At 46.0% G+C, this 12,375-nt stretch overlaps 1 protein-coding gene across 2 annotated transcripts in view; it reads right to left on the bottom strand.

Moving 5' to 3' along the window:
* Positions 1 to 588: 588 nt before the first annotated feature.
* LRFN5 (leucine rich repeat and fibronectin type III domain containing 5) overlaps positions 589 to 12,375 on the bottom strand; it is a 154,552-nt gene continuing 142,765 nt past the window's right edge. Inside the window, exons 4-5 of one of the 2 annotated variants that reach the window (XM_048853988.2) lie at positions 3,589 to 3,642; positions 589 to 998 (exon numbers count right to left, since the gene is read on the bottom strand). In XM_048853988.2, coding sequence (XP_048709945.1) covers positions 3,629 to 3,642 — 14 coding nt within the window. In that variant the 3' untranslated portion in view covers positions 589 to 998; positions 3,589 to 3,628. The remainder of the gene's footprint in view (positions 999 to 3,588; positions 3,643 to 12,375) is intronic. The other variant, XM_075130038.1, reaches the window with a different exon arrangement.

Raw genomic sequence — 12,375 nt, forward strand, 5'->3', positions numbered from 1 at the left:
CTGCAGTATCGATGGGATGCAGTTCTCTGAGCCTTTGCAAAGGGAAGGGAGGAGGACTCGGGGCACACCCTGTGCTGGGAAAACAGATGGAAAATACATGACCCCTCCCCCCAGTGCCACCCAGAGCACCAAACAGCACAACAAATGAGCTCTTCTGCAGGCTCTTCATGAGCCAAGGAGAAGAGCTGCTCCTCGCACAGGTGGCTCAGTACTGCCCAGAGAGGGAGGGAGGGATCCGCTTGCTACTGAGCGATTCTACTGGAATGAGCACAGCGTAAATGGTGGACAGATGCTGTAGGGAGATAGACTGAATTCCAGGGGAGCCAGGCGAAATCCTGCTAGTGCCTCTTTAAATGCAAACACAGGATACGCTTCTTCTCTCTACCTTAAACTGTGCTCTTGTGTTGCACAAACAGCTGCCACGTGCCAGCCCCAGAGGGGGAAGCATATTATTGGGGAGAGGGGGTGAATTGAGTACTGTTTGTGACGTGTGTAGGGCTCCTTTGGGAGGAATGGCATCACAGACCTGTGACAGTCAGGTAGCATTTACCAAGCCCTGCCTTTATAAATCAGCCAGTATGCAAACTCTGCCATAGTAAAATGTTTATTTGTTAAGGTGATATAAGTTACTGAGCGTTTTACAGTCTGTGAATTCACCACTGGCAACATTTAACACGAGTTCATATGGAAGCTGTTGCCACCATATTATTTATTTAAAAAATCTTGAAGGCCAGAAAAGATATTTAGAATGAATGTCGAAGTTGGGGGGGTGGGGAATCCAGGAACCGGGAAAGCATGTTTATCCAAGGAGCCAATCTCCACGTCCTGTTGGTGCAGGCTGTAGATGTCAAATGAGAGTTTCTGCTGGGGTGAGAATTGGTTCAACAGCTTAATCTTCAGTGAGTTGGATCATGTTGTTTTTTTCTGAGTGAAAACATCAATGGCAACACTTTTTGGAGGTGGCAGAGGGCAGGCGTTCTTCAGCTCAATTCCTGCGCCTGTGAAAAGAACCAAAACAAAGGCAATAAGGAGATAAGGGGGTATGGCTTAGCCTGTCAGTTAATCACATGTCCTACAAATGCAGGGCCAATGGGAGGGTGCAGAAACACTTTTCTGACTGGTATAGTCCAACTACCATTGCATAACCCGCCCCCCACACTCCATGCCTGCCATTGAGCCAGCCACAGCTGGCCAGCGCTTTTCAGCACAAGGAGAGGCTGAAAAGAATCCCTCCTGCACTACCATAGGGTGGCTGTTTGCAAACACAAATGCCAACACTTGGCAAGCAAAGCCAGGTGAATAATGAAGAAAAAACAATTAACGGAATAAGTTACCCCCCCATTGCAACATTAATTGACTACAGTATTTAACTAACCCTCCTATTCAACCAGCAGTAACTGAAAGGCAGAAGGTGGAGCCCACTGCAGTGCCAATTACTAGGACAAAAGACATTGCTCTGCAATCCATCTTACGTTTGCAAATTCTAGGGCTGGTCCTTGGCTCATTCAAGCCAATGACAGAACAGTCACTTGGCTCTGTGGAGGGAATCCCACGTTTCACGTGCTTTGACTGATTTGTACCGAATCCCCCCCCACCCCCCCGCACATGCTGTTCCAACAACAAAACTTCAAATGACCCCTTCCTTTGTGGGTGTCACATGGATTTAAAAAAAAAAATCACTTTACAGTCGTGTGCACAGTTTACAGCTTACCCAGGCCAGCACGTGCCGATCCTTGGACCTACCCTGATAAGCTGTTTGAAATGCACTGTGGCGCACTTGAAATAGATCCGTATTTTTCCAAAAGCTGCTAGTGAGCTCATCTAGCGCCCCATTGAGTGGGGAAGAGGAAGGAATTTTTTAGACACTAGTCTAATGACTGACATTTCAAAATGCCATGTTGTACGTGTGGCAGTTTAACCGGGCCTAGCATGTATTTTAAAACTGCTTCCTAGTTTGCTGAGGTTTTCAGAGGCCTTCAGCCTGTTCCCTAAGGTCAATTATTCCAGGTCCAGCTGTCTCGTCTGGCGGGCACAGTCTGCAGAAGGCTGAAGCTGGGCTGTGTTACCCAGTCCAGTGGGAATAGGATGGGATACAGTGACAAAATGCCACCAGCTTTCTACCCGCTGCTCCATCTGGGGTGGGATTCGCCCTTGCAGGGCAGGCTGTGAGGTCTATATACAACTCCCCCCCCACCACCAGCACCCAGGATCCTGAGGGGTTGGGGGATTCCAGGGGATTCCCATGGCTCCACCAGAGCTCCAGCTCTCCATTGCTCCCCCAGTCCCGCCCCGCACCCTCACCAATGGGTGTGAATCCCAGGGCTTCTAGGTCTGGGGGGAAATGTCATGAAGCTTGCTGGAAATGAGGGCTAGGAGCCAAAGGCACCCTATGGAAATGAGGAAGGGGTGAATTTTCAAATGCCCTCCTGGTTCTGACATGGAGTAGGTGACATTTCCATGGCGGGATCATTATGACAGCCACTGTTTGTTTGTCTTGCTGTAGCCCTCAGTGGCCCCAACGGAGGGCAGGGCCCCATTGGGCCAGGCCCTAGATATGCACAGGGAAAGGAAAGATGGTCCTGCCCTAGGGTGACCAGACAGCCAGTCTGACAAATTGGGACAGGGTGCGGGGTAATAGGCACCTCTATAAGACCAGGACTGCCCCTATAAAATGGGGACGTCTGGTCACCCTGTCCTGCTCCAAAGAGCTGAGTCTAAGGCAAGTGACAATGGCACGTGATAAATGCACATCACTGCAAAGATGGGGCAAGAGTGCTACACGCAGAGAAAACAATCTCCTCTTCTCAGCAACATGGCGGGTGCATGGCATCCCTAGCTTCCAGAAACCTGCTGCTCTCTGGTACTGGCAGGGTGCTTGTGCGGGGTGCCGTTTGATTCAGCGTTCTTGAAGGCAGGCGAATGGAAACACAGAAATTAAGTGGTATTTTCACAGGAAGCCGGCAGTCTCAAAGAAGCAAATGAGTGTGCAGCCAGCTAGCTGTGTTATCTTGGTTCTAAGTGCTGGCTTTATCAGGAAACAACCTGTCTCTAAAGTGCAAAGGTAAGATACAGAGCTCTTAAAAATCTCCTTATGCAACATAGCTTGTCTCAGCGGGTTCCGTGCTTGGGTAGCAGTGCGTTCTCCAGGAACGGTCAGTTATCATCGCTGCAGATTAAGCTTTCTCCTTTTTTATGACATCGTCCTGGGCACCTGACTCTTGGGAGTTGGCCAGTTGCATCCAAAGCCTCCTGTGAGTAAGGTGAGCAGGATTCAAACTCTATCCACTCTGCTAGTGTTGCTCAGATGTATTTACCTAGGCAGGATGACCAGATGTCCTGATTTTATAGGGACAGTCCCAATATTTGGGGGTTTCTCTTATACAGGTGCTTTTACCCCCCACCCCCGTCCCGATTTTTCACCCTTACTGTCTGGTCACCCTATATAGGTCCTCCTGTAACCAAAATGCCCTGCATGCCCCATTTCCCCACTGCGAGCAATGGTGGATTTGGGTCCCTCAGGAAAGCAAGATCAGACCCACACTGGACTATAAAAGGGAGAATATGTAACTGGTACAAATTGTTACTTACAGTATTGATTTACTCTGACCGTCGAAATCTAATGGCTAATTTATCTTCCTAGCCCTGTATAGAAAAAAGAAAGAATAACGGTATCACTCTTCGCGGGTGTCCCAGTTCGATAGGCTGCAGAAAACAAAGTGAGGCTAGAATGTTGTGAGCGCGAGAGGTTGTAATTTGTTGCACCCACAGGATCTGAGGTGGCACTTACATCGTGAAAGGCGAGAATAAGAAGGATACGAACTATACAGGCAGGGCTATAGGCAGAATCAAAGTAGAGCAACATCAGGAGAAACCACTTACCCATGGCATACCCCAGCACTGGTCTGGAACTGCAAGCAAGCGCCGTGATGCAGGAAGTGTGCAGAAGCAGAACCCAGACATTTGTAAGTGCAGGCAATGTAATGCATTTTTATGTTTCTTACTTGAATGAACATAAATCTGACATCAGGAATCACAACATTCAAAAACCGGTAGGAGAAAACTTCAACCTCTCTGGCCACTCAGTAAAAGACTTAAGGGTGGCAATTCTGAAACAGAAAAGCTTCAAAAACAGACTTCAAGGAGAAAATGCTGAGCTTGAATTAATATGCAAACTAGATACCATTAACTTGGGTTTGAATAGAGACTGGGAGTGGCTGTTGAAATTGAATCTATTGCCCCATGTTAAGTATCCTCCCACCTTCTTGTCAACTGTCTAAATGGGCCATCTTGATTACCACTACAAAAGTTTTTTTTCTCCTGCTGATAATAGCTCATCTTAATTAATTAGCCTCTCATAGTTTGTATGGCAACTTCCACCTTCTCTGTATGTATGAATGGTTTTAGACTAACAGCTGTGTTAGTCTGTATTCGCAAAAAGAAAAGGAGGACTTGTGGCACCTTAGAGACTAACCAATTTATTTGAGCATAAGCTTTCGTGAGCTACAGCTCACTTCATCGGATGCATACTGTGGAAACTGCAGCAGACATTATATACACACAGAGATCATGAAACAATACCTCCTCCCACCCCACTGTCCTGCTGGTAATAGCTTATCTAAAGTGATAATCAAGTTGGGCCATTTCCAGCACAAATCCAGGTTTTCTCACCCTCCACCCCCCCCACACACAAACTCACTCTCCTGCTGGTAATAGCCCATCCAAAGTGACAACTCTCTTCACAATGACAGGTTTCAGAGTAACAGCCGTGTTAGTCTGTATTCGCAAAAAGAAAAGGAGTACTTGTGGCACCTTAGAGACTAACCAATTTATTTGAGCATGAGCTTTCGTGAGCTACAGCTCACTTCATCAGATGCATACCGTGGAAACTGCAGCAGACTTTATATACACACAGAGAATATGAAACAATACCTCCTCCCACCCCACTGTCCTGCTGGTAATAGCTTATCTAAAGTGATCATCAGGTGGGCCATTTCCAGCACAAATCCAGGTTTTCTCACCCTCCACCCCCCCACACAAATTCACTCTCCTGCTGGTGCTAGCCCATCCAAAATGACAACTCTTTACATAATCAAGTCGGGCTATTTCCTGCATAAATCCAGGTTTTCTCACATACCCCCCACCCCCATACACACACAAACTCACTCTCCTGCTGATAATAGCTCATCTAAACTGACCACTCTCCAAGTTTAAATCCAAGTTAAACCAGAACATACGGGGGGGGGGGGGGTAGGAAAAAACAAGAGGAAACAGGCTACCTTGCATAATGACTTAGCCACTCCCAGTCTCTATTTAAGCCTAAATTAATAGTATCCAATTTGCAAATGAATTCCAATTCAGCAGTTTCTCGCTGGAGTCTGGATTTGAAGTTTTTTTGTTTTAAGATAGTGACCTTCATGTCTGTGATTGCGTGACCAGAGAGATTGAAGTGTTCTCCGACTGGTTTATGAATGTTATAATTCTTGACATCTGATTTGTGTCCATTTATTCTTTTACGTAGAGACTGTCCAGTTTGACCAATGTACATGGCAGAGGGGCATTGCTGGCACATGATGGCATAGATCACATTGGTGGATGTGCAGGTGAACGAGCCTCTGATAGTGTGGCTGATGTTATTAGGCCCTGTGATGGTGTCCCCTGAATAGATATGTGGGCACAATTGGCAACGGGCTTTGTTGCAAGGATAAGTTCCTGGGTTAGTGGTTCTGTTGTGTGGTATGTGGTTGTTGGTGAGTATTTGCTTCAGGTTGCGGGGCTGTCTGTAGGCAAGGACTGGCCTGTCTCCCAAGACTTGTGAGAGTGTTGGGTCATCCTTTAGGATAGGTTGTAGATCCTTAATAATGCGTTGGAGGGGTTTTAGTTGGGGGCTGAAGGTGACCGCTAGTGGCGTTCTGTTATTTTCTTTGTTAGGCCTGTCCTGTAGTAGGTAACTTCTGGGAACTCTTCTGGCTCTATCAATCTGTTTCTTTACTTCTGCAGGTGGGTATTGTAGTTGTAAGAAAGCTTGACAGAGATCTTGTAGGTGTTTGTCTCTGTCTGAGGGGTTGGAGCAAATGCGGTTGTATCGCAGAGCTTGAATTTGTGTGGGGGGGTGGAGGGTGAGAAAACCTGGATTTGTGCTGGAAATGGCCCACCTGATGATCACTTTAGATAAGCTATTACCAGCAGGACAGTGGGGTGGGAGGAGGTATTGTTTCATATTCTCTGTGTATATATAAAGTCTGCTACAGTTTCCACGGTATGCATCTGATGAAGTGAGCTGTAGCTCACGAAAGCTCATGCTCAAATAAATTGGTTAGTCTCTAAGGTGCCACAAGTACTCCTTTTCTTCTCTTCACAATGTGCATGATAATCAAGGTGGGCCATTTCCTGCACAAATCCAGGTTCTCTCACCCCCTTACCCCCCTCCAAAAACCACACACACAAACTCACTCTCCTGCCGGTAATAGCTTATCCAAAGTGACCACTCTCCCTACAATGTGCATGATAATCAAGGTGGGCCATTTCCAGCACAAAACTGACAACTGGCTGGTTTGGTATTTAACCAAAAGCCTTTTCTGCCTTAAATTTAGCCACAAATAATTAAATCTGTTTGCCTGGGGCAAGTAACTTTTTGTATAGATGGCTTCAAAGAATGGATTTCACATTTGGCATGGTAACAGCGAAGGAGCAGACTTTGCAACTGAGCCAGTAAGTTTTGATACACATTTCGTGAGGCTGCAAACTGCAGGAATTCTGCTGAACAGCAACTTCTAGAGTCAACGTTTGCTTTTAATAAGTACGAGGCTGTCATAAATATAAAGGGAAGGGTAAACCCCTTTTGAAATCCCTCCTGGCCAGGGGAAAGCTCCTCTCACCTGTAAAGGGTTAAGAAGCTAAAGGTAACCTCGCTGGCACCTGACCAAAATGACCAATGAGGAGACAAGATACTTTCAAAACCTGGGAGGAGGGAGAGAAACAAAGGGTCTGTGTGTCTGTCTGTAGTTTTCTTTGCCTGGGATAGACCAGGAATGGAGTCTTAGAACTTTTAGTAAGTAATCTAGCTAGGTATGTGTTAGATTATGATTTCTTTAAATGGCTGAGAAAAGAATTGTGCTGAATAGAATAACTATTTCTGTCTGTGTATCTTTTTTGTAACTTAAGGTTTTGCCTAGAGGGGTTCTCTATGTTTTTGAATCTAATTACCCTGTAAGATATCTACCATCCTGATTTTACAGGGGGGATTTCTTTATTTCTATTTACTTCTGTTTTTATTAAAAGTCTTCTTGTAAGAAACTGAATGCTTTTTCATTGTTCTCAGATCCAAGGGTTTGGGTCTGTGGTCACCTATGCAAATTGGTGAGGCTTTTTATCCAACATTTCCCAGGAAAGGGGGGGTGCAAGTGTTGGGAGGATTGTTCATTGTTCTTAAGATCCAAGGGTCTGGGTCTGTAGTCACCTAGGCAAATTGGTGAGGCTTTTTACCAAACCTTGTCCAGGAAGTGGGGTGCAAGGTTTTGGGAAGTATTTTGGGGGGAAGGACGCGTCCAAACAGCTCTTCCCCAGTAACCAGTATTAGTTTGGTGGTGGTAGCGGCCAATCCAAGGACAACGGGTGGACTATTTTGTACCTTGAGGAAGTTTTGACCTAAGCTGGTAAAGATAAGCTTAGGAGGTTTTTCATGCAGGTCCCCACATCTGTACCCTAGAGTTAAGAGTGGGGGAGGAACCTTGACAGAGGCAATGGGAAATAATAACAGTGACAAACACGAATACTGTATTATGAGAAGGCCCTGTGTATAGACTCCCCCTCTGCTGCTTGTTGCATTAATTAATTAGGAAAAAACAGTTTCTCCCTCCTCTGCGTGGTGCACCTTGCTGCTGTTGTCCTCAGAGGTGCTGCTGGCGAAACAGACAGGGCATTCCCCAGAAGGATTCCCATTGACTTTGCAACATCAGGGACATAGGAAAATGCAGCACAGTGTTTGCTCCATGCAAAAGCAAGCGTAAGCATAATACTCTGGGTCAGAGCCTCAGCTTGTGTAAATGGGAGTAGCTCCATTGACATGCCGATTTACATCATTTGAGGATCTGATTCGTAACGTGGTTCTCAGCCTTCTGAAAGGTGATTGCCTAAACAATGGACAATCAGAGCATGACAAACAGTTGTCAATTCTTTTGAATGTTCCTTGGGCAATAAGACCATGTTTTCATTAGCAGCAAAGCTAAGCCTTCTTACAGCTTCGCAAAGAGAGAGCAGGCTCAAAGGCCTCCCTCTTCCCAGCTGGTTTAGCAGATTGTTACAGCTCTTCTGCTCTGGAAACACACGTTATGCATCAATCAAAAGGCAAGATCCCAATTTTGATTTCAAACCTCGCACACAAAATCTTAATGCTGGTGAGAGGAGCACTCTGTGAATAGTGCCCTTTGGGGCTCCATTTTCTGCTCAGTTTAGAGGGGTCCATGGCTCCTGCAGTTTTCACTGAGGTATAATACAGCATCGAAGGAGCTGCTTTGAATGATCATGCTAGCAAAGCTTCTGTGATTTGGCACCCTATATTTACCAGACACGCTCTCAGGTCATAAGGGGGAGCTATGTTCAGTTTACAGGGGAAAAGTGTTGATCTTTTCACTATGAGGGTGGTGAAACACTGGAATGCGTTACCTAGGGAGGTGGTAGAATCTCCTTCCTTAGAGGTTTTTAAAGTCAGGCTTGACAAAGCCCTGGCTGGGATGATTTTACTGGGAATTGGTCCTGCTTTGAGCAGGGGGTTGGACTAGATGACCTTCTGGAGTCCCTTCCAACCCTGATATTCTATGATCTAGACTTGGCTGATTTTTACGAGTTGGCTGATTTTTACGAGTTGGCATAACCGAAAGAGGTTTGCAAAACCACCAGTCAGCGACCAAGAGCCCGGTGTGAACGTTCGTCTGGTAGGCACATTGAGAAAGTGGCTTTCTACCTAAAAGTGGGTGACACGATGCACCTGGCCACTGCAAAAGAGGTGGGTCAAAGGGTTTCTGAACTGTCACAATGACCTCACCTGGGTATTATGGACAGACTAGGCAACAAAACATCAGGGAGCTGAGTTTTCCATGGGACGGACAAGATTGGCTGATTTAGGAACAGTACTTAATAATGGGGTAACCATATGCATCCTTGAGAGGCTGAACCTTCTCCAGTACCCTTGGATACTAACACACCCAGCAGCATCTACCATCTGCTTTCCCAGCTACACAATTCTGCATGCAGACCATGCTTCACTGGTGGGCCCTTGTCTCTATTTTCTGCATTCCCTGAGAGGCGGGGCAGAGAGCCAGAATTTGGGCTAAAGGACAACATGGAGCTGAATGGAAGCTGGACAGGCTGGCAGCTGGGACTCCATCTTTTCCTGGAGGGGGTGGGGCTGGGACACGTTCTAGCTGATGGTTCTATTGTTGCTCTTTTGCATAGGAGCATGAGGAAAATGGAGCGTTTTCAAGCCAATAAAAATACAATGGCAGAAGTCAAGCCACATCTGCCCCAAGAACTGAACTATCCCATATTCAGCCCAGAGCAAGGAACCCCCCAAAGCACAACCAGAAAGGCAGCACAGAGAACCTCTAACACAGCAAACCCTCTCTGCGCCCAGCACTGTTTCTCCATCCAAACCATGACAGCAACCCCAGTGCCTGTTCTTTCAGCAGAACAGTTAGTTTCAGAAGGGGTGGGAGAGGAGGTACATGCCAGCAATTTTGAGAACCAATAACACGCTTGTGAATTTCCCCCCCTCTGGTGATTATAAGAGAAGATCCCATTTCATGTGGAGCTCTTAGCATCGGAATCCGGCTCGCATTGCCCCTTTGGAACAGGGTCTGTATTTTACAAGCCACAGGCACCTGAGGTGATTCATTGCGGAAAGTCTTCTGCTGGCTAAGTGCTAAGCATAATCCCTAGTGGTCTCAGTGGGTGAAAGGCACCCGTGCAGGGAGCCCGTACATGAGATAGGTGCCATTAAGTTCCAAGAATTTAGTGGTACCTAGTTCTTATGCTGGCCTCCTTGCACAGGGGGGATTTCACCAGCCCTTGCTAACCACCTCTCTTCTTTTCTGAAAGGTTTCCAGTAGTTCACACTGAGTATATGTGTGTAAGTTTTGTTCTTCTGAATAATGAATGCCTTTGTCCGAGCACACTCTGCCCCCAAGCAATTGACACAGTTGGCTTTGCAGAATTGGAAGAATACGGATTCTCCTCCATCCTAGGATGTTCCACACTTTGGAGGAGTCAAGCCCATGGAAAACCTGAATAAAATGAAAGGTCCTGTTGCACATTTATTACAGTGGAATGGCAGACATTTTATGCCCAATGCATATACACTGCATATATTTCAGATGAAGGGAGAGAGAGCCATGTGAATAACTGATATCCAATCTAAATATTCCTGTAATGTTACCATAGAATTAAACCAAACTGTGCCATCTGGTCCCCGAAAGCCTCTGATGGAAACGCACAGTGGACGGATTTTTTAGCTTTAGTGTTTACAAAACTGACTCTTTAGTGTAAAAAAGAAAAACCCAAGAAGCTATTAATATTTTGGCACTTGCACAGCACGTTAGACACACGTTAGTTCCAATTTCAGACAACATATATAGCATTGTAGTTTGTTACTTTTAAACTGCGCATGATTGAAACAAACAGCTCAGCAGAAAACCCTGTAAAGCTACCTTCTCACCTACGCACAGGTTCAATACACTGGCTCCATAGTTTTTTATTCCCTCAGTACAGACCACATGGTATTTTCTCTTAACCATGTCTGACAACACCTTCGCTTTAAGACTACAGGAATTAGAATAAATAGGTGGGGATGCTTTGTGACACAACGTTTTAGCAGCTATCAGTGTGTGCCCCTGCCGAAAGGGACCTATAATGCATGGATGGCAGAGAAACCCAAGGTTTTTAACTTGCTCATTGGGAATTGAATATCATCATTTTGAGCTTAGGTTTTCTTGTGGGTCTCTGCAGTTGCATGGGGAAAAAATGGTATTTTTTTAGAAAGAGGGTTTCTCTCCTTCCAGCACAGAGTCAAAACATGGTCTATCTTCTAGTAGACTCTGATGGGGCCCTTTCTGGGCCCAATCCTGCAATGCCTTTGCAGATGCAATCCAGTGATGGCAATAGCAACATTGCAGGATCGGCCTGACAAGGGGCTAAGCTGATGCAAAACCGGGCTGTCCTGTAACAGATCATTGAGAATTATTTGGTTTCAAGCACCAAACTACTGGGTATAAAATACCATTTTGACCAGAGAGCAAAATCTCTCACTTGGTTACTGTAATCCTCAAAACACTAATACTGCTAAGGAAAAAGGGCCTACTACCTTAACTACTGGATAGGTATGATTTGTTGCCAAAGTGAGGCTAAAACTATTGAATTACATTGAGTAGCATACTACAATTGTCACACCATTAAAATATCTCTGATTTAGACACAGAGAACAAATGAGCTGAGGTGAAGGGAAGAGTGGAATGTACTGCGGGGCGGGGGGGGGGGGGGGAGAATGGACCCAACAGAGCAATAGAAACACTTGTTTTCCTTGCAAAAATGACTGTTTCAATAGTTAGGCAACTATTTCCGCACATTTATGTTTTATGCAACAGACTGGAGTGCCTCTCTCAGCAGTTCTATCTCGCCACTCCTTCACAGCATCGCTCTTCTCTCTTTGTTTCGAATCGTATAATTGAAAAATGAGATTTAAATCCCAAGGCACAACAATCGGATAACAGGCGAGTTCATGGCTGGGACTGCCTTCCATGCCCCTTATCATACCCAGACAGCGGAGAAATCTCCAAACAGTATGCGAACGCACAGAAATGACAACCATAAGAAGCACCAGGGCTGGGAAAGGATTGTATTAATTATTAGTTAATATTATTAATTTGCCAGAAGATGATACACCTGCCTAGTCCTGCCCTGCAGCCTCAGAGAGATTTATCTTAACATGAAAAGGAGAGTGCCTTCCTTTTAACCATCACTAATCTTCACACTATGCACTCACGTCTAATCTAAGGCCTGTACTGGGGACTGTGTCTTGGCAGATCTACTGTTTCTCATGCATGAGAAGCAGTAGGTTGTCACGATGCAGGGTCATGGAAGGGTTCCAGCACCCAGGACCCAGGCCGCTCGTTTCAGAGGGCTAAATTAAGCGCTGGTGTTGCCTGGCTCTACAGTGTTTGGCTGGGGTACTGTGTCCAGGCCGCCATCCTGACAGGTCCTTGCTAAAGTGGGGATGAAGACTGGGCAGGTTTCCTGCTTGCGAGGCTGGCTGCAGATTTCTGAGCCCGACACTCCTGAGCTTGCACCCATAACCCCCCATTGCAATCACCACGTGTCTTTACTGAT

Source organism: Caretta caretta, chromosome 6, assembly GCF_965140235.1.
Source record: "Caretta caretta isolate rCarCar2 chromosome 6, rCarCar1.hap1, whole genome shotgun sequence".
In the NCBI taxonomy this organism is placed as follows: Eukaryota; Metazoa; Chordata; order Testudines; family Cheloniidae; genus Caretta; species Caretta caretta.